General features: G+C 41.6%; 1 protein-coding gene across 2 annotated transcripts; it reads left to right on the plus strand.

Annotated features, from left to right (window-relative positions):
- The first annotated feature begins 433 nt into the window (after positions 1-433).
- LOC120719318 (zinc finger E-box-binding homeobox 2-like) lies at positions 434-27,926 on the plus strand. Of its 2 annotated transcripts, none has more exons than XM_040008432.1 (8): positions 434-835; positions 19,581-19,865; positions 21,209-21,418; positions 22,107-22,303; positions 22,507-22,618; positions 22,896-24,415; positions 24,845-25,028; positions 25,598-27,926. In XM_040008432.1, the coding sequence occupies exons 1-8, from the start codon at positions 778-780 to the stop codon at positions 26,230-26,232; spliced, it is 3,201 nt and encodes a 1,066-aa protein (XP_039864366.1). In that variant the 5' UTR covers positions 434-777; the 3' UTR covers positions 26,233-27,926. The 2 variants fall into 2 exon arrangements, with proteins under 2 accessions (XP_039864366.1, XP_039864378.1); XM_040008444.1 differs by having other exon boundaries at positions 22,110-22,303.

Below are 27,926 nucleotides of genomic sequence, written 5' to 3' on the forward strand. Positions count from 1 at the left end.
TCATTAACCTGCATTTAGTGTAAAAATGTTGCAGACTGAGCCTATAATTTAGTCCCAGGCAGAGAGCCTACAGATTCAAGTAGAGACGTTGCGCCTACTGTGGAGGCTCCATGAGAAAGGAGCCCACGCTGCAGAGACAGGGAGAGCCTTTCCTGATCAGCTAAATTATAAAAACTACACCTGCAACGAAGAGAACACTCTTAATCCCATCACCAAATCTCACCATTGTTTTAAAAAAAAATCTTAATAATAACTGGCCCCATAAACAACCCAGCCTAATTCACCTTTAACTGCATTAATAATTTATAACATTTTCATTCATCTCAGCAGCTGTCTTTAGATAATGCATGGAGGAACATTTTCAGTATGGCCAGTATGGCTTTAATTTTTCCCCAATAGATGGAGGCAACGAGGACCTTGTCGCTTTCGGAGTAGAGAGGAGGTGCAAGGGAGCAAATTCGAGATATGCTGTCAAAGTGTAACAGAGTCGGGTCTTTTGTTTTTTGTAAGTGTCAGGCTGTATGAGCACTCGGACTGGGGAAGGTGTATGTTTACGATGCCAAGACTGACCTCAGGGCCAGCCTCTGCCGCTGACATCACTCCTTACGGCTCGTCGCCTTCGCTCGCGTGGGAGTCCCATCAAGGTCTGAGGCTCCCGCTGTGACCGAAGGCGATGCTTCTACACCATTCATTCTCAAGGCAGCCACTCAGGACACGCAGTCGCACCGCTCCCCAGACAACTTTTTATTTTTTCCTGAAAATAAACAAAGCCCAAAGATGACAGAAGAAAGTCGGGGAAAGCGTAGGAAACAAGCCAACCCCAGGAGAAACCGAGGTAAGAGGCGTGAAGACGAAAACTTTTTGAAAAAGTTGGTAATGATGTTGGCGTGTTGCTGCAGCGGGCAGGAGCCCTCACTGAGAACTGCGCTCGTTTCTTGTGTGATTTCCAGATGAAAACTACACTTTCTTTTAGCCCCCGTTTAGTGCTGTTCTGTATACTATAATTTCATGCTTCATACGCTTTTTTTTCCTTACATGTCTTGTGAAAGCCTTACAGATTAATACACAGGGATGGACCGTCAGTTTCGGTCTGGACCACAGGGATTATTCTACCTGGGAATTCAAAACTTGTGGCTGCTCGCTTTTAAGGAAAACTTTTGGACTTTTCTTTACTGATTTAAAAAGAAAAAAATCATTTCTAAATAAAAAGAAAAAGCACAAAGAACTATATACAGCCCAATAAACTGTAATGAAGTCGGATAGACTATTTAATTTATTTTCCTTACTAGGAAATCCTTGTTGTCAAACTACATCTTACAGTCCCCCTGTTATGTAGTGCAGTGCGCTTGGCTCGTACGCAACCTCTGACACGCAGTTTAGTTGCTTTTCACGCGGAAAGTTAACCTGCTCTGACACTGCAGCTTTCTAGGTTTCAGTTCCCTTATTTTTTACTGTTGGATTTTTTTTTTAGTTTGCAGCAACTTTTATGCAGTTCGATATTCTTTTGTCTGCTGGTTGTCAAAAATAGACTGTGCAGCATCTGGAGAAAAAAGAAAGGCTTTGAATTAGTGTCCTGCAACTAAAAAAGTTTTTATTTAAAAAAAAGAAAATAAAAGTACACATTAAAAAATATGTACATTAAAAAACAAAATTTCTAAATGTGATTCAAAGCAGAAATTCCTTGTGCACAACTCTTCAGCTCTGCTATGGTGCACAGTTAACATTTTTTATCTTTCTCTAATTCTTTTGTGATTATCCATCTTGATTATCAAGAATTAGCTGAAAGTGTCAGTTGACCTTGAGGCTTCAGATCTTGTCAGTCTCTCTGCATGCACTTCCCAAAACTGTTCTAAGAGGAACTTCAAGACTGCATGCTGTATTTAGAAAGTTTGTTAAGACGCTGCTCTGCATGCAGCAAGCAGCACATGTTTGTTTGTCACTCTTCAGGTGTGTGTATCCTTGCTTCTGTTTGTGAGTTCTGATAGGCACACATTTAAAATAACAGTTGTTCTTCCAGCCTTCTAATAAGGACTGAAAATATATGTTGGAATCAAATCCTACTTCCCTAACCCCGGACTCTAAAATTATCCACAACATTGAACACTGAATGTTTCTCGAACCCTAAATTTAACTTGAAACCCCTTTCTAAATATATCAAATGGAAACCTTAGACTAAAACCTCTGAATTATGCTAATAATAATGGAGTATATGCTGCTGGCACTTCACTGCAGAGAAAGCCATTACTCTAAATGTAAATGAATCCCCAGGACAGAAAGAATTAAGTTGGGTTAGTTTGGGCTCTTTTTTTGTCATCTCAGAGCATATTTTGTCATTAAAAAGTGGCCAGGGCAAGGGCGCACACAAACACATGGATGGAGTTTCTTTTAAGAGCCATCGCAAACCATACACTGCTGTTGTTTGCCTCAGATCTGGCATGCAAGCGCGACAAAGCTAGCTGGTGTAAGGAGTTGGTTTGCTCGTTTATTAGTTTGTTTTAAGTGCTTCCTCATTTTATTCATAAAGGTGTGAATTCTAGCAAAGCGTCACCAGGGTGAGATCCTCTCTGACCGCTCAGCTTTAACGGGTACTCGTGTGTGCATGTGCACACACACGCACACTCTCACCTTTGACTGTCACGATGCAGTTTGTCGACCGACTTCACTCTGTTTCACAGATCAACAGCATCACGCTACCGTGAAAGCTATCAGCTAAAAAGCACACTTACTGACAAGGACCTGTCACTTATCAGGCCACCAGAAAAAAACTGTCCAGTTTTTTCTTCTTTTTTTTTAAATTCTTGCAGTGATCGTAGAGAAGAGATAAGCATCACCTGCTGTCAGTTTCCAGTAAAATTTATTAAGTAATAGGATCTGAAGAAATGAAGGCATGTTAAAAACGAACAGGAACTGAAAGGAAACTGATTATGAATTGATATTAAGCTTAGTCACATTAACTCATGTTGATGGATGTTTTCTGTGAAACATCTATTTTTAGGCTCTCTTTTGTAATTATTATCAGTGCTTAGTGCACCAACCAGAGTACTTACACAAAGTATAAACCACAAACACATCAGTGCATGCAAACAGGGTTTTTTTTGCGTGCAACATGCTTGCTGCATGCGCATCCTCATGTTAGAGTGCAGACGTGTGTATTAAAGCAGGATTTGGAATGTGCTGGGCTGGAGGCGGCTGTGCGAGGAGGGAGTTAAAGGTCCTTGATAAAACCAAATGAATTTGGCAGACCCGACTCATAAGACAGAGATCTGGGGATCTCTTCCAAACCAGAAGAAAGAGAAAAAGCACTAACTTTTCTTCCCTCTCCAAGGCGCCCATTGATTATGTCTCTGTCTACCCCAATAAAACCGTCAATGTTCAGCAATATCGAGCAATGTGAGGAAATTACAACTTTTCATTCCTGGCAGATTGGAAACAGTCCCGCGATCAAGACTGGAAACCTATACAGTTAAACCTGTATTTACTGATCTACCAGAGAGAGTGTGAGAATTAATTAGCCGAGAACACAGCCATCAGCTCAACATCAGGCCTCTGTACACAGCCAGTGACACAGATGCTGAAATTGTCGAAGAAGAAGAGTAATGAAAGGGATCGGGACAGATTTGTGAGAAGTTATTTCAGTTTCTGTAAAACAGACGTAATGAAACAACTCCTCATATCTTATTTTCTCTTATTGCATTTGTTTGGCATAATTTATTCTAACTGTATCTGGGCTTTCCCCTGAGCCATTTCTTGCCAGAACAACATTGTCACATGTGATCAGACTGAATCTTTGCTTTCAGGACCGTGCACACCCTCACAAACATATCTAGTTCTGCTGCTTTGCACTTTATGTTTTGTTGGTTCATTAAAAACCTCACTCTGTCGTTGAGTGGATGTGCCTGTTTAAGAGAAAGCTTTCTCTCTCTCTCCCTTTCTCATTTTCTCCTTTTTTTCAAGTGCCAATATATTTAAACTCCTTTCCCCCCTTTCTTCTTTCTCCTTCATTGATTTCCAAACCCCAGTCTTTGTATGCAGCTGGGGCCCAGCTGTGTGTCTTTGACTGTGTATGTGTGCGCATACGTGTGTTTGTGTGGGTTTTTCTGGCACACCGCTGCCACAGTGAGCATAGCACACTGTACACAAAGGATTTGAGCAACAAAAAAAAAAAGAAAGAAAAAGGAGAGAATGGGGGGGTGGGGGGAAGCGTTGGAACGTTAAAGGCTGACGTGCTTGTACTGTACAGAGCGGAGGGGCTGGGCCTTTTGGACCGAGCCTACTTTAATGGCAGATGTATCGGCGCTCTGGGATGAGGGGTGGGGAGAGCGAGACAGCAATGAAGAGCTCAGGCACCACAGTTTATTACCAGGACTCTTCAAGGGGCTCAGCTCAGGCGTCAGAACCAGCGGGTGGGAGGGACAGAAGAAGACGAGAAGAGAGGAAGATGACAGAGGTGGGGAAATGATGGGGTTGACAGAGACGGTGAAAACAGCTCTTCGGTTATAAAAGATGAGATGTAGGGTTTGAGGGGTGTGTAGGGTAGAAACAGAGGAGTCACGATGGGCGATGGATCAAGGACAATCTAAGCGTTTCCTTGTTTGTTTCTCAAACGTTCCCACAGCTCCAAGTGTCACAGATTTCTCCCGTCCTTGCTCTGCGTGTTTGATACCCGATCTACACGGCAGAAATGGGGAATCCCTTGATTGAGTCCCTCTGGAATTTTTAAACATGCTCATTCAATTATTGCTCATTCTGATGTTTCCTACAAAGCCAAGCCGCCAAAACAGTCTCATGTCTTACTATACGTTCATGCCGCACGACTGCCATAGCAGGGATCCTCTCCAGCAGCGATTACTTGGAAAATATTGCCACTGCAATGATTAATTAATGCAGTGCCGTGGTTTCTTCCAATTTTTTTCAGCTGTTACAAAAGCGTCCCTTTCAGGGTATGGCAACAAAAAGTATGCAATTAATTTGGAATCGCTGGGAGATGCTTGCAGTAATGAGGGTTTCATTCAAACTGCACCACTCTGATTCTTTTGTAGAAAAATTGCAACTCCGTTGTAGTTATGAAGAGGCCTCGGTAGACGGAAACTCGAGAAGTGAGTGTATGTCTGTGGATCACACGTTTCAACTGTAAGATAACACTGCTGGCCACAAAGCATATGAGGTGTGTATGCATGTGTGTGTGTTTGTGTGTGTTTGTGTGTGTGTGTGTATATATAGGTGACTGGGCATGTACTTATCACATATTTAACAACAACTGTATTTTTACATTGGAGATTCGAGAAAGTTTAACACACTGTATACCCTGATGCTGCAAATCGATTACCTTCAGTACATTTGCAGTCTTATTATTATGTTCTTTGACATTGCTTTGGCACTGCTCCTCAACATCAAGTCTATTTGTGGATCTTCTTTTACTGCAGGCAGCCTGCGTTTGTGTGTTTGATATGCTGCACATGTTTGACAGAAAAAAGAGGTTAAAACTATCCAGATAGGCAGGCTCTCTGCATACACTTTATAGATATGTGCTGTTTTTATCACACCTCAAATTAAATTTGGAAACCCTGCGTCAGCTGTCATGTATTACAAGGGCCAGATGGGTGGCAGAGAAAGAGAGAAGAGAGTCAGAAAAAGAGACAGGGAGAGAAATGAGAGCAGCCTGGCAGGCAGGAAGGCCCCCTCAGCTGGCTGAGAGCGTGCCAGTATTTAAAGGAAGCAGGGCAGGAGATTGAATGAGGAATAGTTTGATATGAGGTCGAGAGATGGACAGCATTTGTGGGCTCTGCCTTGATCACCGCTAAGGCGAGGCCACATAACACCTGCCAAAAAACACTGTCTGTGGATTCATCAGTTTAACACTTTTTTCTTCTTTTTAATCGCTTTTCATCTGTTCTTGACAGAGTTTACTTTTTTTTGCAGGGGAGGAGGGGGGGGTAGGTTTTTAATGTCTTTAAGATGAATATTAGTCAGTGCTTAACTCATTTCTGGTGACTAAAAATGTTGTTTCATTACCACAGTATTGCAATAGATAGGTTAAACACGTGGTGCATGTGAACTGCAAGTAGAGAGTCTAAAGTACATAAAGATTGGTAAAAGGAATTAAAGGAGCTGTGGTTTACCATAGTGCTGTTTTGGTATTGCTTATGTGTTACTCAGAACTTTGTAGTTGTGTTTACCATGACCTGGGGGCAGTGTCAAAAATATGATGAGCTTGCTCATGCCATTGTTGATCTTTTAGCCTGGCTCCTGCCAACGGAAAACCAAGTTCAAAACAACAAAATCAATAACAAGGAAAACTTTCCTCTGCAGCTTGTCTTTGCCTCTCATCTGAGCTTTTTTTTTAGCATTTTATTTTCTCCTTTTAAAAAAATTTCACTTCTTTATCTATCTGTTGTTACTCCGTCTGTATAAACTCTGCGTTGGTTAAATTCCCAAAATTCTTCTCTATGAATAAAAACCATAAATCCAGCTTAATTAGTTTTTTTTAATTGTGTATGTAGCTTTAAAATGCTGCATTATTATGTGGTGTAAATGCTACAGTACTGTGCACTAGTCTTGCACCACCACACATTTATTTATCTTTTGCTAGAAAAATGCAAAATAAGTGCAGCAATTTATTGAAACATTAGCAAGCAAACATAAACAAAATACTATATATATATATATATATATATATATATATATATATATATATATATATATATATATATATATATATATATATCTTAGGAAGATAGTTTGTAAAATCCTAACAAGCTTGAAGGTCAGTATTTTTTATGACCACATTTATTTCTCAATACAGCCTGAAATCTTTTAGGCAGGCTTGTAAATCTTTAAGTAGTCTTCAGGAAAACGTCTCCGGGCGTCTTGGAGAACATGCAAAGCTCTTCTTTGGAGGTTTCTTCCTTTTGTTCTGATCTCTGTCAGGACCAAACTGTTTCCGGGCTCAGAGGAGGCCAGTCCATAACTGATAGTGTTGCATTGTGTGTTTTCAGATTCAGGTATGCTTTTACTGCATTGTCAGTGTGTTTGGGTTTGTTGTCATGCTGAAAAATGTTTTTGCCAGCCAAGTGCTTTCCACATGGTATTGCACGGTGGAGCAAAATCTGACTAAATATTTCTGCATTTATAATTTATAATATAACCCCTACCCCCTACACCACTGACTGAAATCCAGACCTGAACCATGACAGAGCCTCCACCGTAGACAATCGCTGTTGTACCTCTGTCCTATTGTCACAGACTATCAGTCCAGTTCTTGCCTACCTCAGCCTCGTCTCCCTGTTTCCCTTTCTTAAGAATGCTCTTAGTCCACTTCTGATGAGGCTTCAGTGAACAGTTAATGCATACGTTTTGGTTTTTTTTGCTTGTTTTGTTCTTTTCCGGACTGTCACTTCTTCTTTTCTTCTTGTCCAGTTTCTGAAAAATGTGTTTTAGGACGCACTGCACACCACGCCAAGATATGCAAAGTTTTCAACTAATGGCTCTCTGGGAATCACCTCATTAGTGGAAAAAATATTATTCTTTCAGAATGTGTTACTTTTGGCCCTCTTTTGCCAATTCAGCTAAATAAATCAGAACAAATTACGTGCTTTTGTTACTAAAAACAAAGTGTCTAAAAATACAATTTATAATTGTCTCTTTGCTAAGTTGTCTGTTACGTGTAAACATAACACTTCAGTTAGTGACCTTTGTTTTGCTTGAATGATTCATTAGCGGCCTAAAAAAGCATTCCTCTGAAAATGGTCAGGTGCAAGGACTTGAGTGAAACTGAGTAAAACAACACTGATAGACCCTCAGAAAGCCCAGTGTGTGGCTCTGTGTGGCTCCTTGGATGCAAAATGTAAGAAATGAGGGGTGGCTCAAGATTTTTGCACAGTACTGCACATGTTTGAAATACCCAGACTAGTGCTGTAACTAAGGAATACTTTTATCATCAGTTAATCTGTGAGTTGTTGTTGTTTATTTTTTGTTCCACACTGCAGTACCTCTTTACAAAAGGGCCTTCTAACAAGCCAGGACTGACAACAAGAACGCATGGGAAAGTTCAACTTCCTCTCTCTGTACCTGTGATCACCTGGTACCACCTATATCTGCCCTGCACATCAATCTCTCTGGTGTACACACACACACACACAGTCACTTGGTAGGGAGTAAACATTCCTCACCTGTGGAATGAATGCCCACCTGTAACAGTCGAGGCTTTCGGTGTTTGAAACGCTGATATCAATCACACTCCCTTTAGCTCACTCTTTGGGTTTCTTTTGCGAGTGGAAGAAACCCTGAGCCTCTCCATCAGACACTTTAGAGATGGTGAATGCATTTCCTCTGCACAGCAAAAATTCATGTTATCAGTCAAGTGATTTTGCATACATAGGAGTAAACATGATAAGGTCGCAACTGGAAATCTTAGAAAAGTAATGAGATGCCCGTTCTTGCAAAGCCGTATGTTTTTTAAACGCCATGTTTTCGGACGTGGTCAGTCCAAAACACTCTGGTCAAACTTGCCTCACATGGAGCAAAGATGCATGCTAGAATTATACACTATGAGATCATGCGAACTAGGCTTAAGCTCAGGTATGATAAAGAACATGATGCATACACCGGACGTATTATGGGCTAGAAAGGAAGCAGCGCAGCGTGTATTGGTTCAATCTCTCATTTATCATCATGTAACAGTCTACTAGATAGTCTTATCTCATCCTCTTTTTTTTTTTGCAGAATTTCTGGTGGTATGTGACAGGTTGCAAAATTGCCAAAACGGGGAAGGTTTTTAATCACAAGGGCCGGTTACTCATAAAAGAAAAATGGAAAGTCAAAGAGTTAAAAAAATATATATATATTTTAAAGTTGTACAAAATCAATTTCTTTTTCCTTTTTAGTTGCACAGTGAACTTTGGTACCTCAGGGAAGCAGCGTAGTTATGATTATAGAGTACATGTGTGCAGCACTGCAGGAGGGATGCAAGGGGAAATAAGTCATAAGGCACCCTGGGAGCTTATCAGAGGGAGGTAACATCACTTAAATGATACGAGTAATCGGTAGGTGCGAATGTGTCCAGGCCTCATCCTGGGACGAGACTGAGATTTGAAAGCTTTACTTTTGTGAATTCATTAACTGTCAATCCACAGATTTTAAACTTTTACTGTCGTCCCTCATTCCCCTCAGTCGTTTGTTCTTTCTTCCTGCTCTTTATCATCCCCTCGGTTCTTCTGTATCGCTGTTACCACATATCTCACTTTCCCGTTTTTATCCATTTCTTTTCTTTATTTGATCCTCCTCTCTCCCTGTCGTCTGCTCCACCCAACCCGGGCTCCCCCAATGCTGTACGGTCGCCATCATGTCCCCCCCTCTCCGAGTACCTCCCCTGTCCCACTGACACCACACGCTGCTCCCATCCCCCGAAAACCACTTCAAACAGCCAGCGCCATCAAAGACCACAGTCAGTCAGCCAGGCAGTCAGCCAGGCAGCCAGTAAGGCAGCCAGTCAGCGAGCCTTCTGCTTTGACTTAAAATTACTGTCGTCCCAGTCGCAAGGCTGCTTTCCTCTTCTGATACACATCAAAGATCCTCTTAAACTCCCCAAGTTTGCTTTTTAAACGTTTTCCTTGTTGAGTCTTTTTTTATGCACATTATTTCACTCGTCGAGGTTTTACACTCTCTCTCTCTCTTCTTGCCTCTTTTTTCTAAAACGTGGGCCAGGTCAGTAATGACATGCACACACTTTCTTGTGTGGTTCTGCTGCCTTTGCATTTTTTCTCTGTGACTTTAATTAGTTTCTTTTTTAAGGAGTTGGTTTTCAGGCCTCTTCTGCGCAACAGCACACACACACACACACACACACATACACACACTCTCGCACATACGGCACGTATCAAGTGGCAAGCAACCAGTATTCGCATGTGTGTAAATTAATATGCAGTATGATTCATAAATCTTACTAATGAGAACTGCGTAACCACAGAACGACCAGTTTAATAGCGCGTGCTTTTCTTTTTTGTCTGCATCTATTGACGTGTGCGCGCTTCAAGGACAGAAAAAGTGACAAAAGAAAGCCGGTCAGGGCAGAGGGGGAGACGATTTTGTTCACGGGCGTGTGCAATTTAGAGAAAGGCCAAAAAATAAAGCAGAGCGGCACGTTTTTTTTTTCTTTTCGCTATGATGACGTCACATTTTGTCACTTGATAGTTGATAGTTTGGTGTCATAATCGCTCATTTGGGGGATTTGTAATGCCAACATAGGCCAGAGGATGGCGCCACATTTGTATGTTAGGTATGTCTCATCAGCAGGCTGTGTCTGAACAGAAGAAAATGTATTATTACAAAGCTTGATTATGACATGTTATTGGATATTATACTTTTTCTACTATTTTTCACTTTTGAATGTGAAGCTGATCAGTCCTTTTGTCAGCTATAGAAGCAGCTCAGTGTGTTTCTGCAGTGGCGAATACCACTGTGGGCTGTGTTCTGATCTTTCAGAACTTAATGGGGTGGGTTCCTCAGAAGTGTATTGTGTTTTAAATCTGCTTTAAGTGCTCAGATTAAGGAATTTTGATCTTTTCTTAATACTAAATCATGCAAAACACCTCTAACACATCTTATATACAGATGTTTTAAGTCAGTGGGATACCAGACATACTTGTTTCCCCCTCAAAACAAATCTCATGGAGTGAGTAACTCAACGTTGCTGCTTGAGTTGAACTAACCAAATCCCACATTGCATAACTGTTAAGCTCAAAGAGAAGTTTTATTTAGTGTTTATCCCTATTAAAAAACTTCAGAACCTTTGTATCCCCGTCAGGGAATGTTTTAATATTCAAAAGGAGCCACTATTGTGTGGTTTCTTGCGCCAACGTACAAAATAAAGAGCCACATCTGAAGTCTGGAACAGTCCCTGAGCATTTTCATGTGTCAGAAAAAAGAGGGAAAACAAATTTGGAGGGGGCAGACTGGGATATTTATAGAGTGGTGTGAGAGTCTTTGCAATGACAGGAGTCTAATGAAGCACAGTTTGGGTTTTGATTCACAATGTGGTGAGCGCGTGGGTCCCCCCGTGACCGTTTCTGCATTCCAGCACCGATCCCTCGGCACACGGAAACCGCGCCACAGGGGGAGGCGAAGGGCCAACTCGAAATAACGTGTTCCTCTAACCGAGCTAACCTTTCTCACCAGCTCCGTTCTGAGTTGCAGCAGATGCACACAGAGTGCGATGGCAGCAAAGCATAATTCATGCATACACAAACACGCTCTCACACACAGCATGTATGCAGTTGTGAAGTCAACTCGCCACTAGCGGTGAGTCACTGACACACCAAGTGAGTCAAAAAGGGCAATTTAGCCTGACAAAGTTGGGAAGTCCAGAATGATGGTGGCAGTGTGTCACTTTCTAACTTTAGTAGGTCACTTTCTGATTGTCTCGTGTGGGCCTTATTATCATTTTGGAATCAAAACAATGAAAACGGACCTACAAAAGCTCAACTGGGGTCAATTGCTGTGAACAGTGAATACTGTGGACTTGAATATGTAAGTTACGTAAATGTGCAGTTTTGCCTTTTGCTCTAGTTCCTAATATATAGATAGATTTTTTTTAAACTACTATTTAGTACATCTGACTCTTTCTCTTTACTGTGTGGCATGCAGCACTGCAAAAAGAGGGTCACTGATGCAGAAACCTCTTTTGCTTTGAAGGTAAAAGTCTGTGTCAGTCAAGGTAACATTGTTTTCTTTGATAAATGTCACTGCGGTGGTCGGGAGGACAGGTAAACACGGTGGCAAACATGCAGGCAGCAGCATACAGGAAACCTCCAAAGGAAGACGACAGACAACCACAAAGCCTTGTTGCACACCTCTTCATACCACACCTTGCCTCATTTTTGCAAAGAGGAAAACTGATTGCTACATTTTCGCATACATAATGCAAAAAACAACGTGATTCTGTTCGATGAACCGCAAAATTTGCTCAAGTCATTTTTAACTCGAGTTGCTTTAGTAGTTTTCAGGGGCCATTTATTTGGCTTTTTATTTGCACGCAGAGGCTAAAATGTGAGGCAGAGGTGCTGCTCTTCCTCTTGTTCTTCTTCTACTTTTTTTTCATTTACCTCCTGCTCTGTTGTTCCTTCAGCATTTGTGAAAACACACAAAGTGACTAACCCAGAATGGCAAGGTGCTGCTGCGATGTGTTTCGGGTTATGCGTGCATTGTCTATAACTAAGTTAATAAAGCAGCATTCTTTATAAAGCGACGTTACCCATCTTAGAGGATAGAAATTGTTGTATTGAGACACTCAATGATTTATATCCCTTCTTCCTGAAACTTGTAAAGCTGTTAACTTTTAAGTTCTTGTTAAAGCAGCTGTCAACTCTGTGCTTAAAATCATATAAGATCATTATAGGTTACAAAAATATATCATGGAAGTCAACAGTTGACTCACCACAATCTAAGAATACATAGTTGGGTGGGACTGTACAAGTGGGGATGAGAGTGCCTGTCCCTCTTCACACTGTCTCTTGTAATGCACCTCCAAATTGAGTCACACTTTTCTCACCGCCTCGCCGGCGCGAGTGCACCTTTGCGGTGTGATTAGAATAGAAGTTATCTGGACGGCTTTCCTGTCACTGCTCATTCTGACTACTCCTCTTTCTTTTCGCCTTTGCGTTCTTGATGTCTGACTCTCTATCATGGCATCATCGTGCTGCAGCACCAAATCAGATGTGTTTTAACCTCTGTACACACAGTTAGGCTGCTATAGTCACCAGTCATTAATTCACACATTCTCCTCATTATTTAGAGCGTGCTGAAACTAAGCATAGATATCCGGGACGCATGACGAAGCGCGAAGGAGGAGATTAGACCGATCAGATGTAGAAAAGAGAAAGAAATGTGTTTTGGATTGACGACGAAAGCTATTGACAACAGCAGGCCATGAGGCCGACTAAGTTACCGGCAAACTACAGTAATTTACAGTAAGCGTACAGTTCATTTTGCTCGCTTGCCCTGGCGTACACTATTTTTGCTTGTTTGCTGTTGGTTTAATCTCTAAGCTGTTTGAACTCGCATCAGAGCAGGTTTCCATTAAGCACATGTGGTCTGTTTGGCGCAGTGATGTGTTATGTTGATAAAGTATAACAGATCAGTAATACTGATATCAATTGATTTTCAAATGCCTTGGCCTTCTCAAAGCAGCCATGAGAGCTGCGTACAGCTCGACAATGTGTGTTACAGTAGGCGTTTTTGGGGGCTGTACTTTGATTTGCCGAGCGTCCTCTGAAATTGAACCGAGAGCTCATATGTGAATAATGAAACTAACACCAGCGCAGTCACACTAAAAGCATAACTTGTTGACAAATCAACTTTGTTAGTATCACTAAATGGCTCAGTGCCTTTGAAGCTATAAAAATGCCAAAAGCGGTTCTATTTTTGTGTCACAAGGGCCCTAATTGAACCGGATCATTAAAAACCACGCTGAACAAAGGCGAAATAGTTTCAATACAGCATCTTTGTTGTCAATTTAAAGGTCGATGCTTGGTGTGCAAAATCGCAACGCCGTTCTGTTTTCTCGTCGCCTTGATCGGCTTTAAGGAAATTAGCTCTTAAGCTCATTGTTGTGTCTTTCAAAGGCAGACGTTGACCCTCGGCTGCAAATGCTGTGGTGGTGTTTCCTTTTTTCTTATTCTGAGAGGGTGGTGTCTCTTAATAAGTGGGACATCTAAAGCACAGAGCTGTGACTGTGCTGCTGTGGCATTGCATGGACTTCCACTTTCCTATCTCAGACTGCAGTTCAGATACTCTTTTAAGGTTTGCGCATACACACACACAAGCACACACACACACACATTTATTGCTGCATTTGATGGTATTGCAGTTTTCTGACACAGTGAGCTGGTCTTGTTCCCCGTTTTGCCCGCAGCTTATGTTTGTAACTTAGTTTATGTGTGTCTGCAGAGGGAATTTCCCTCTGTAACGTGTTTTCACAGTTCAGCATCAGTTGGAGGATTTGTGTCAGGGACAGTTTGACACTGTTGCTTTCTGTCTCTTTCTCTCAATTTTCTTATCAACTCCTCACTCTTCTTTTCTTATTCTCTTATCTCTTCCTTTCAGAACAACCTCTTCTTTCTCTCTGTCTTGCCGTTAGTATAGTTTACGCTCTGCGCAGTAATCTTTCTCCTGCACTGGTGTCTGTGCAAGGCAAGTTGTCACCCCATTTCTCTAACACGCACCACAACGCTGTGTACCAAACACACTGCAAGAATGCAAAATCACATACTGCACCACACATCACATTTAAGCATCTCTTCCTCCACACTAATATGACCTTTACAATCCCTATCAGTGTGTCACACTTTCAGTCTTGTTCTCGCCAGAAGCCATTTGCAGACTTTTTTTTCCTGTGTGTGTATGTGTGTGTGCGTGCGTACGCGTGCTTGTGTGGCTCGCTGCCAACCAGCAAAGATACGACTGCAATCAAGTTAAATTAAAAGTTGACTGTTAAACACAGACTTTCATATCAATGTGTTTGTGGTTATTTTCTCCATCATTAGACAAGAATGTTTGCACTTCCTTTTCACTGGCCACAGAAATGCAGTAAAAGTGCAGCAAAACATTACATTACCACCATTCCTACTGGTTAACATGCAATTTGGAGCATTTAATCTTCAATTTGCTGTCAGCCCTCATTATATTATCTGTAAAACATGTGGAAAATTTGAAATTAAGAGTTGCATACTAACATGAGAAAACTTCTCAGATGACAATTCACTTGAGCTCGCCTTTAAACTTGCATATTATTGCTATCCAACATCTTAACAATCTGCAATATGGAAAGATTGATTTCTCTTTTGCCAGCCATGAAATTTACTATCATAACAGAGGCATAAGACATGTCTGGCACATTGGGATCAGCATGGTTTTTTTTTTCCACTCAGTGTTGTGAAGGTAAGTAACTAAAGCAGGCCAGGGTGCCACAATCAGTAGTCGCCCTTGCCCTGAGAGTCATAGAGAGAATGTGAATTGCTGCTTAGATGAAGATCAGGTGGGAGGTGTTTGTTCTTGGTTGCGGTCCTCCCCTGACTCATTGTGCGAATGTCAGACAGCAGGTATGAATAGGAGAGCTGCCACAGTGAAATTTTTTTTAAAGCGCATATTTGATTTTTGCGATGTATTCTTAAACAGAGGTGATAGCTATCGACACCAGCGTGCTGTGCAGATGAACATGGACCTACCTCGCCTCTGAACTGCTCTCATAGGTACTGTAAAATGGCAATACAGACATCTTCCTGCTCTTGTTTCTCGTTTAGCATGTGGGCGTCCGTGACCCTCATGTGGTAATTTATTGAGTTCAAAATAGCAAGTGTTGTGTTTTCTTTTGACACCTGTGAACTCATCGCAAATTTACAATGATTGGAGAAGCATTATTTCACACACTGACCAAATCAATTTTTTAAAATAATACACAGAGTATATTTAGATATGCTTGTATATATATATATATTTAGTTAGTGTGTGTTACAGAAATGGCGGAGAGCTACGCTTTTAATTTTGTGTGTTCAGCTGTGTGAATGTTGATTCTGACAGTTTTACCACCTACATGTTGTACAGTAATGTACTGAAATGCATCAGATGTCATTTTAATGTGAGATTGGCACCATGGGACTGTGTCATGACTCATGTTACATTTACATGTGTTGTGTCAAATCATCATTTTTTTTTTGATTGTATTGTAAAAATGTTTCCTTGATTTGTGATTTAGTATGAATCTTTCAAAAGTAATAAAGTAAAATAAATTCAAAGTTTGCAGCCAAAAATTAAATAAATGGAGTATTTTTCAAAATCTAAATTGAGCTCTTTAAAATTAATTTCTGATATTGACTTTTATTTTATATTTTTAAAACAAATTTTAATACCAGGCTTGTCATGAGATATACACAGAATTTGATTTGTGAATATACCAAAAATGACAACACAACCTTTATTCATACTCTGTGCATTTATATAAAATCCAGGCAAGAGCTTTTACGCTCTTTAAAAGAAGTAACCATTTTCAGTTGGATGACAACCACCAACATGACTTAAATATTTCCCTAAAAGAAAGTTTTATTGAATTTTTGCTCCCACTGAGCAGTAAAAATCTACTGAATATCATTAACAATATTAAATCATTTTACTGTTTCTTTGAAGTATTAATTTTTAAATGTAGAAAATCAACATGGGAATGGGAACATTTGCATTGGGCGGTAAATTGGGCTTGGCCTTGTTTGTTGCCATTTAAAACCAGAAGAAACAAACAAGGTAATTTCAATTATTGCGTGTTTACCATTTAGCCACATAATTACTGAGCCAATACTAGATCACATGTGTGCGTCGTAAAATAAACTGCAGTTTAGCATGGTGTTGTACAGGAGATGCCCTCGGGCATATAAACAGTGCCGATTTAGGCCAGCACTCAGACTGTGTGCACTTCTCAGAGCTAACAGGATTTTTTTCTTTATGCCAGATTTTGTTGTTGTTGGAACTTTACTTTTGTAAAATCTTTGTTTATGCTTATGAAGTGGTTCAGGCATTATCTCCCTTTTTCGTTGGGAACAACCAAATGATAAGTTTCACTTTTTAGGCTTAAGACGAATTTCAAGATGGACTGCACGTCGCGCGACAACCAGAACAGCAGTGTGTGTTCTGACTGGCGTGCCAGGATTTATAAAAAAAGACATGTTTCTGGCAGTCAGGCCGCCAATCTTTCAGATGTTCTGTCACTGACATGCAGGGAAAGCAGCAGACAGATTAAAATAGCACTCCAGTGTGTGATCTGAACACTGTTGTTGTCAAACGATCAGAATCAGTCCCCTGAAGACTGAATGATCGACAATGTCAAGCATGATGCAGCACAGTCTGGATATGAGTCACATTCTTCCCACGCACACTAAAGTTCCTGCACCATGGCTGTGTACTATTTTCTGCTGTGCTGTGCTGTGTGTTTTCTCATTTTACGAGTTACACTTTCTTATGATGCTCACAGGCTACGTGCATCCATCACTCTTACACTCCTCTGTACCTAGTGTCTACTTAGCAGGCAATGCAGGGACTCTCACGCTCTTCAAATATCTCACTGTCCTGTTCCAACAAAAAAATATTTGAAGGATGCGGTTGCCATCCAAATAAATAAATCAACAGGCCAGATAATGAAAACCATCCAGCTCGGTGTGCTTTAATGACAGCACATGCAGACTCAGTGTCACTCACTGTTATGAGAGAGAAAATTAGAGCCAATTTGATGCTAATCCAGACCAGATTTTCCTCATTTTTGTCCCAGCGGTACGTCCTATCATCCCCGAGTCTCCTGCAGGCCCGATGGGCCGCCTTTAACCGCATCGCATGTCTTCATAGGTGCCTGCTACGGTAAAGCACGTTTAATGACCGGTTTTGTTCCCCCCATAAAAGCAAGTCATTGCTTTCCACCTTTGTGGAGCAGCAATGCTTGAAGCATGCATTGGTTGACTCGCCTCAGATGAACCAGAATTTCGCTTGACTGCGCTCAGTGCCCTGGTGCAGTGAAGTTGGGGCAGATCACACAACCTGCTGATACAAACAGATACACATGTAGGTGTTCCACTTTGAGATTAGCCAGCATTAATCAAAGGAATATGTGTAAAGCATGCGTTAGGTGTTTGTGACTGTGGGCTGCCCCCTTCTGTAGTACTGAACCCCCTCATGCGCTTTCAGTATTACGGTGAGTGAGTGTGTGTGTGTGTTATCTGTGTGTGTTTGTTTCTTCTAGCTGTAAAGTTGATGAGTTAGGTTTTTCTAAAATGTCTCCCGTAGTCATTGTTTAGTCACTGGCTTGTGTCACTGCGAGCTGTGGGCTGTAGCTTGATGTGCAGATGAGTTGAAAGCAAAGCACTCATAAATTATTGTGTCCATCAGCCAGTGTGAGTGTTGTTGGAGCAGCTCAAACAAAAATGAAAATATTTCAAGAGTGACTGAGCGTTGTTTTGACAGTTTATTGAATAAACTTTGTTGGTGTTTCATGAAATTTAATGAGCTGTGAAACCTTATTTTCTTTCTGATCTTATTAAAATAAGGCACTCCTATAATAATAAAGAGAAAAGTTAGAGCATGGCTGAAATGCTGCAAATCAGAATCCTTATTTTTAACCTCCTAGGACCTGCCGTCCACATATGTGGACATCACATTTTGGGTTATTTAGACCAAAATACTCAATTTTGCTCTACATGCGCCTGATATCCACTTACGAGGACATTATGCTGTTACTGTTCTATCAAAATTTTAAATGAATATCCTCATTTGTGGCTCTCATTTTTCTTAAAAACAAAAATAAGGTAAAAAAAAAATCTGGTAATTCTTTGTTTTTACATTCATCGGGCCCCAATGTGCCCAAATATCAAAGAGAAATTAAAAATGCATGTCGTGGAAGAGTTCGGGTCTTAGGAGGTTAGAGATGGAGCCCTCTGTGCTTCGCGCACCCTTCGACAACGGTTTGGCTTTGTCCTACAGGGTCGTTACTCGGTTGTGATTAGATATTGCTAATCAGAGAGGAAAAAACAGAGCGTCCTCAAAAAAGCCTTGGAAATAAGAGCCTACATATGAAATCCAAGGCATGTGTTTGTGATTGTCATTTATTGTCTTTGCCATGGGAAAAAGTAATGCGCCTTTCCATTCTGGGCACATAGGGCATATTTTCTGCTGCATAGTCACACAACGCACCATCAAGTGATTGAAAAATGAATTTAGACATAAAATAACCACAAAAAAGTAATTTTATATTGAAATAGTTCCCAATGACAGAAAGATGGAATAATTAAATAAACTCATTCAAAATGCTATGTTTGATCGTGGCCTTAATTTAATACATTTGTATATTATATGTCTTTTCTAAGGGTACGGTAACACGTCTTTTTTTCATTTATTTTCAAAATGAAAGCCACACTTTGTTCTCAGTTGCGTCAGACTCAAACTATCTTTTTTGGAGACTGACCAGAAATTACTTATATTGATCATAAACCGCACATCGAACCACAAAAAGCCAAACGAAGCGTCTCATAACGAGAAACAACTGAATGACTTAAAAAGGACAAGAGTGTCATTCATCCTACTTTCCGAGAAACAATGCAAACAAACAAACAACCGGCAAAACTACAATAAATAACAACACAGCATTTTGTGTTTGCCCCCCTTTGGACTGTTAAAATTTGCAAAACATTTTTGAATATTTGCTTGTGTTTCTCTCCCCTGTTTGGTTTCAGTTCCTCACATATTTTTATTTAATCGCGGAGCATTGTCTCTGGTCTTCATTAGTAATAATCTGTAGCTCACCCCGCTGAATGCCATCTGAAATGATAAGAAACACATGTTGCTGCATTTTGAGTGATGGTTAAAAAAATTCCGTTTATTGATTTGGACGGCACGAAAATAGTAAGTGGTGTCTCAATAAATATACGTGCGCAGAGTATTTCTGTTTAAACTGAAATTTCAGCGCGCCATTTCAGAATTAATGAGCACACTGATGGTTTGCCGCATTGAAAAATGAAGTCCTGTGTCCAAACTGAGAGTTTTGTCTCATCTTTTTGCAGTTGATGCCGACCAAGTGAGTTTACTGGGATCTGAGGGGGAGGATGAGGTGGGTTTGTGGAGCTTGGAGCCCCAGGACTGCCAGGAGAGCCTGGATAAGACGAGCCTGACGCCCAGCGAGGGGACAGAGGAGCCCGGCAGCCCTGCTCAGTCCACCCGGCCGCACAGCCTCAGCCCCGGCAGCAGGAACTGCTGGGGCCAGGTGGAGTCAGAGACCAAGGCCACAGAGGACGCATCCTTCATGTCCACTGAAAGGGAGGGAGACCAGGACCCGCTGAGGATGTACTGTAAGTTATAAGCTTACATAATAGCTGCACCTCATTTGCCGTTCTAAATTAATTCCATATTTTCTGAGCTTTAAAATATTGCTGCTTGTGCTTCCACAGAATTAAGCCCAGGCTAACACAGCAAATCAGTTATGCTTGCAAAATGTACATATACTGTATATGTATGAAACAACTGAAGCTGCTGCTGCTGCTGCTGCTGCTGGGGTGTTTAACACTACTGTATGTGTAAACAAGTTTGTGTGTTTTTCTGATGCAACACCACCAGTCTCATGATGCTTCTCAGAGCCCTCTAGATACACCTTCATATCAGCTCCTCGTGAAACCATGCCTTCCCTACAAGCTGTTCCTTTTTTTCACTCTTCTCTTTGAAAAGGCAGCCTTCTGAAAGCATGACAAAAGAACTCATCCCACACAATGTCACAATATTTCCATGCATCAAAGAGGTGACGTTACGGTACTGAAATCAGAACTGCGCGACGTGAGGCTTTCCCTTTTATTTAGGAGAGATCAAAGGCTCACGCGGCTTGCCTACTAACAATCACTTAGCTCCCTCGCCTCGTGTGATTTGGCCTTGCCTGATGAAGGCGAAGCAGAGTTTTTACAACGCTCAACCGCACAGGCTCTTCCCTTCACCACATTAAAAAACAGCTCAAAATATGCCAACATCTGCAAACATTTGAAAAATCTTTCTCAAAGTCGCTTTTAAGCCGAGCTGATTGGCTGGAGTTGTGATAGGAGGCGCCGTCTCTTCTTCGCGTACATCTGTGGCTTTTTCTCTCTGCCTGTCACTCTGCTCAAGGGCACGAATCACAAAGAATTTTTAAATCTAGCTTCATATCTGGCCAAATAGTTCCCTACATTCATTGTTTCATCTGTCAGTCTTCACATAAACAGTTTAGTCCCCTTAGATTCAGTTGCACAGTGAAAGTTGGCAACTGATGTTCAGTCTGCGCGCACATGCTGCTTCACTGACAACACACGCACACTCAGAGAGAAAGCACCGACACCGGCTTTTGGATAACCCAGGAACAGTAATATATCAATATGTATCTTCAAAGGAATCACACGGGGGTCTTTTTGTTGCACACCATCTTTTTTTTTTTTTTAAATAAACAGCTGCCTCTTCTGGTGCTTTAAATAAAAATTAATTCTACTTTAGGTAATTAACTGAATGAAAAACAAACCTTGTACCGATGCTGGTGTTCTTCTGTTAAAATAGCCAATAAAGCAGAAACACATCTCAACAGATTAATCAAGTCCTAACCTTCAGTTAAAAATGCATGCGTATAAATTCATAGTTACTTATATTTTTCTATATCCAATGCTTATCACTTTCCCTGCAGGTAAGAGTTCAGACTCCCAGAATGCCTTGGAGGACCTGTCCCAGTATGAAATCCTGGCTCAGTTGAGGAAGGCCTCTACCTCAGCTAGTTTCTTAGATCACCTGAACCATAATGGCACGGCAGCTGTGTACCGCCCGAGCAGAGGGCACGATGACCTGCCTCCTGCTATCTGGTCGCCAGGTGCTCAGCACTGCTCACCCGAGGGACCAGGTAGGCCAAAGTGCCACAGCTGCAATCATACTCAACAAGAACCTAATCAATTATTAATTTATGCTAACTTTTTCCTCTCGAGGCAGGCGCTTACCACCACGCTTACAGCAAATCGCAGTGATAACATATATCAGATCATATATGCTAATGTAATTCTCAGAAACGAAAAAGCAAAGTAATGGCTTTTTATATATCTGCTAGTTTGAGGTTAAAGGTTAGCAAAGTGAGAGTGTAATTTACATAGTTCAGGTTAGGTCATTTGTACATGCACAGCTCTGTGTACTTGCTTTTGAATATGTAATAATAAATAAATATAACACTAAATCTCACAAACTTTTATTCTGTAGAAGTGGCAACTGTAGAGTATTTTAAAGCACGCATCTAAGCTCACTGTCTAATTGTCCTTATAAAAATTGTATTTTTGTTTTTATTTGTTCTTATTTTATTCAGATGATTATTAATTTTATTTATTTGGGTCACTTTGCTTGTACTAAGTAGAATACGAGAGGTGGCTTATATGCCCGCCGATATACTGACAGCTGCTTTTCTATTTAAGATGCATCGTATGGAAGTTCAATCTTGAGAGTATATATATTGTGGCTTCTAAAATAGATGGGTATATTAAATGAAACTATATAAAACTTCAACTGATCTATCAAAAGAAACAATGTCACCTTTTTCTTGTCAGCAGATGTAGGCAGGGCCCAGCAGGCCTGCCCATTTTGCAGCAGGGTATATCCTCGAGGAGCTTCTTTGAGGGACCATGTCAAGTACTGTCCAGACAGGGAGGGGGGGCACATGGTCTGCCCGCTCTGTGGATACACTGCCACCCTTAGGCTGGAGATGGAGCGGCACCTAGCACTTCACAACCCAGTGCAGGACAAAGTGAGCAGACACAAAAAGAAACTCAAAGCTAAATTTCTTTTAGAAATCGCAACGACTTATTTATTAACAGTTATGTAGCGTTATAAGGTGATTATTTGCAACTGTGTATCCACAGAAGTGGCAACCTTACGTCTTCACATCCTAAAAAAAGCCGAGTATCTGTGCTGTAGTTTAAAACTGATTACAATGTTCTGTCGCCCTAGAGTGCCATGACATTGGACCAAGGCATGGAGACCAGGAAGTTCAAATGTCTGCAGTGTGGGAAAGCATTCAAGTACAAACACCACCTCAAAGAGCATCTCCGCATCCACAGCGGTGAGACAAAATAACATCAAAACAGTTGTACTCACCCATCAATTTGCTATTGTTTCCACTCTATCGCTAACCCTTACTTATTTTGCAAGTTATATGGTATAAAATTATACCCAAATTGATGTGTTGACAGGAAACGAGTATAATTCATCACAGGACAAGAGACTTGTGAAAAATGTGAAAAGATCACACCCACGCAGAAAGGTTTTTTTGTTTTTTTTTTCAATTTGCTCTGTGGCATCCTGACTCTAATGCCTCCACTTTGTGTCTCATCTTGTAGGAGAGAAACCTTACGAGTGCTCCAACTGCAAAAAACGCTTCTCTCACTCTGGCTCCTACAGCTCCCATTTAAGCAGTAAAAAGTGCCTTAGTGGTGGCGGGCATGGAGGAGGAAACCCAGGAGGAGCCAGCGGGGTGTTTAATGGACACAGCCAAAGCTCTTACCCCCACTCATTTCCAACATCTCCCTCTGCTGGTGGGGGTAGAAGTAGTAATGAAAAGGGCTCGGTGCTAGTTTTGCAGAACCAAGATAATACCAGGCCTCTGGGTCAAGTACCGGTGGATCCCCTTCAGCTTTCACTGCAGGATCTCAATCAAAGCACCGCAAGCTTGTCCAGTGCGTCAGACCTGGCGAGGATTTGGGACCCATCAGAGCTTTCTTTGAGGGCCAGTATGCTCAAAGGGACCAGTCTACTGCCTTATCTCCACTCCGGGGGGACCAAATTTGAGCATATGCTGCAGGAGATGTTTCAACGAGATGTAAAAAAAGATGAAGATCTTGTCAGAGAAGGAGGAGATGAAGAGGAAAGAAGAGCACATCAAAACGGAGGATCGCATGAGAGAAAGGTTTCACCTGACAGGAGAAGAGACACGCTATCGGTCGAACCAGAGAGGGGTGTTCTTGGGATAATGTGTCGTTGGTGCTCGCAGCATTTCTCCAGTGTGGCTGCACTTCTGCATCATGAGCGCCACCTCTGTCAGCTCAACAGAGAAGCAGCGGAGGTACCCGACGGTTTTCGCAGTAAAGCCCCGTCATCACCATCTATATTCTTTCCAAGATCTGTCCTCCAACCAGAAAACAGCAAATTAAGTGTAGTGACAAATGGTCTTTCTGGAAATAAGTCGCCATCGCAGAAGCACAACTGGCACGCCGTACCACAACACCTTTTGGTTGCAATGCACTCACCCCCACAGCTCCACCATAACGTCCTGTCTTCGCGATTGCACTGGCCGAGCCAGGAAAAGGGCAGCCCAAGTGAGCTGACACACCGTTCCCCAGAGCTGTCATCACCTCGAGGCAGGAAACGAGCTCTGTCCTCGGGATTCACTTCTCCGGTTTGCCTTGACCTCACAAGTTGTTCTCCTGAACTGTCCTCGCCCCAGAAAGAAACCAGCAACCCCTGGTCTGCACAGAACGAACCTCTGGACCTCTCCTTGCCCAAGCAGCTCTCTGACCAGAGCAGTAGGAACAAAACTGTTAATGGCAGCTCAGGCAGAGGAGAGAGGAGGGAGCTCGGGACCCAGCAGCTTGGTAGACCAAGTCCGACTTCACACCTCCCCCTGCATTCGCATCCGGTCTTCAGTGTGGCCGGAGCTCCTGTGTTTCCAGGTTCATTGTACAATGGGTTTCCAATGTTCAGCCAGGCTGGTGTGGGGCTTTCAGGGCATGAAGGCATCACATCAATTCCATTCAACCAGACGGCCAACACCCCGGGGTTTCTCTCTCCTTTAGCCTACATGATGGAGGCAGACGCAGAGGCTACACTGAAAAAGATTTATCAGGAGAGACAAGGTTTAATGGTGAGCCCAGCGTTTGTGGGGTGTGTAACGTATACTTGTGGAAGATGTTATATAAATAACAAAAACGAAACATGAGCAATACTTAGATGATCTCATGTTATAAAACGCTGAATTGGCGGTCAGATCAGCAACAGTTGAGCAGATATTAAACTCCTACTACATTTATGAATCACACTACATGTGTCTTTGAACTCAGGGTTTATTTTTGTGTCAAGCACACACCTGTAAAGTTTTATGACTCCATCTGGTATGATTGTTACACTATAGTGTACGCGAAGCATTTCCACAGAAAAACAGACACACAAACATCCGTCTCAAAAATGCCTTTGTGGTTGTGACTACCGCTGTATCTTGGGGAGATGAAAAAAATTACCAAGTGAACTTTCCCCAGTAGTACATATATGCATAACTGCTATAATTTTCCTGCAGGGCGAGGCATTGAACCGTGGTGCTCTGGACTATCTCTCACTCATCGACGAAGGGTTCGATGGAGAAGGAGGGCCGGGAAGAAAGAGACTGAAGAAGACAGACGAGGGGCTTTACGCTTGTGATATTTGTGAAAAAACTTTCCAAAAGAGCAGCTCATTGCTTCGCCACAAATACGAGCACACAGGTCTGTGACTCACGCATGGCCTGCTCTTGTTATGTGATATTTCCTGTAATATATACTTACCGCTTATTGGTGCTATCTCTTAAAAAAAATTCAAAAAAATAGTCTGAAATTATTCAAAAGATGCTTATTAGCTTTCTGGCTGACGTTTAACACAACTCTCATGTCTTTAAGGTGCATATGGGGCTAAGGCCAACAGCTGTTGACATGATAGAAATGGTGCAGTGGCACAGCTAACATGACTGTCCAGAAACCTGCTAATACCTCTAAATTTCACGAATTGAAACGTTTGAATCTCAGGAAGAAGCATTGTGGTTTTTTTAGGGTTATGTGTCAGACTATTTCTCACAGGAAAGAAAAAACATAGCATGTAGAGCGATAAATCAGAAATTGTTACCTTTACACAGAGCCAGGCAAACAGTTTTCCTGTTTCCAGTCTTGATGCAAATGTACACAACTGCTTCTCTAGCTTTAAATAGCTTTCTTAGTTCTTCATCACAAACGTCAGCAGTTTTTTACACTTATGTCAGACACAAACTCAGTAATAGAAACGGTTTGTGTGTTCATTGCAGGCAAACGTCCTCACGAGTGTAAGATCTGCAACAAGGCCTTCAAGCATAAGCACCATCTGATTGAACACAGCCGACTGCACTCCGGAGAGAAACCCTACCAATGTGACAAGTGTGGCAAACGCTTCTCCCACTCTGGCTCTTACTCCCAGCACATGAACCACCGTTACGCATACTGCAGCAAAGACCAGGATCCAGACCAAGACCAAGATGACATGCCTCTCACACCGGGAGCGGGCAACAGTCTTGTGGGACGCCTCTCTGAAGACGCCCCTCTGTCACTGGATGAAACCCAAACTCCACACTCTTTTCTCAGTGATTCCAGTCTGGATGGAGCGCCGGATGCTCTCAAAGAGGAGGAGGAGGAGGAGGAAGAAGGGGAAGAAAGAGTTTGCGATGACCGTGAAGAAGAGGCAGATGTGAATTTGCCAGACCCAGCAGAGGAGCTGGGAGGTAACCCCATACAAGAATCACCTGCAGGTGAGAATGGAGTTCAGAGTGAGAGAAATAGATATGACATGCAAGATCATATTGACAATACAGAGAGCCAAACTTGGGACACCGAGGACCGGAATGGAGACTTGGACAAATGTGAACTGAGTTTGGATTTAACAGAGTTACCCAGAATTAAAACTTAAGGTGACTTTAACCAGCCATTAAAACCCATTTACTATTAAGACTTGGTTTTTTTTCTTATGTATGTAATAAAGACTGATTTTTGTTATTTACTTATCTTACAAAATGCACAGAACTGTCAAAGGATGCATGGCCTTATAGAGGACAAAGCCATCAATCAAATGTATGTGAGAATACGAGTTTCAAAGCGGTATCCTGTAAAATAGACTTGATGTATCTATAATGTTTGCCTTTTTTCCTTTTTGTTGTCTTTCAGAACCTCTAAAAAAAATGGGTTGACTAGTCTGAGGTCATGTCACATATCCAGATATGATGTTGTCTATTTTACATGCTTGCTGCTGCTGACTGTTGCACAACAAAAACAACAAAAAAAAGCATTTGTTTGGCCTTCTAAATCCAGGATTCAGCTGACTTTTTTTTGTACTTTATTTGTTTGCATGTAGATTCACACCAATGAGTGGCCTTAGAAGCTTAAAGGAAGCAGGATGGAAAGACATCTGGTCTTAATTTAATGTGGCATCAAGGCCAGAAGTTAAAGGCTACAAGCAGATTTGCCACGATGTCTAGTTAGCATATTTATTCTCAAGTGCAAATAACTTTCAGTTTCTACTATCCTTTTATTTGATGCAAATCTTTACCTCTGTTTTAAGAATTAGCAACAACTGCAACATGTTTTCAGCTGAGATGCACATGCAGTTAGTCCTTTGTCCCAAAGCCGGCGATTGCTTGAGTATGTATAGTACAGGTTATATTGTAGGGCTCTTGACATTTATGCTGTGAAATTATAAGGTTTCAGGTTAACTATGTTGCTCTGTGGCTTTAACTAATCACCAAGAGTAAGAAGGGGAAAAAGGGGAAGGCAGAAGTGGGAGGTAGTTATTTATTTTTTTAAAAAAACCAAAAGCATCGGACTGCACCTTTAAAAGTGTATACCTTGCTTGAGGACAGTCATTTCTACATTTCTGCATGAGAGGTTAAAGGGGGCAAAGATGAAGTCAGCCTTTGGGGTTTTTCCCAAGAGCAAGCAAATACAATTTGCACTGTCGCACTGTACATGTAATAATTAACAAAGAGTGGCTTGATTTCCTTCAGTGCTGAAATGTCGGGCATTTCTCGTAAAAATTTTCATGTGCTTCAGCATGTTTTCACACCTTCTGAATAATAGTAATGTGTCGCACTTTGTGGCTGTTTGTTGAGGTGTGGCAAGAGGGTCAAGACTCAGGACACATACATGAGCTTTTAACTTCCTCTTTCTGACTGCAGTGTAGTCAACGTGAAAAGTGCCTCAGATGTACTCTGACACTGTGAGTAATCCGACAAAGCCTTGCTACGATGAGATAAGACGGTGGTGCATGAGGTGTGACTAAGCTTGCAGCATTCATGCATACCTTGGGCCAAAGACGCTTTTTTTGGTCATAATACATTTGTGTGTGTGTATGTGTGTGCGCGTGTGTGTGTGTGCATATGTGGCACGCCAAGTGCCACCCCCCTCTTGTATAGTTCCTTACCTGATATTTTTGCTCCAAAAAAGTGAGCGAAAAAAAAAGTTTTACTTTCCCTCAGTGTCTGCACACTTTTTCATTATATCAAGTACTGTTTATTTTTTCCTAGCACTCATGCAATATTTGTATTATCTTTTATATATATATATTTTTTGCATGTTTGTGGATATTTGTAATAAAACTGTACAGACGTT

The sequence above is a fragment of the Simochromis diagramma genome, unplaced genomic scaffold, assembly GCF_900408965.1.
Source record: "Simochromis diagramma unplaced genomic scaffold, fSimDia1.1 OVJJ01000320.1, whole genome shotgun sequence".
Lineage (NCBI taxonomy): Eukaryota > Metazoa > Chordata > Actinopteri > Cichliformes > Cichlidae > Simochromis > Simochromis diagramma.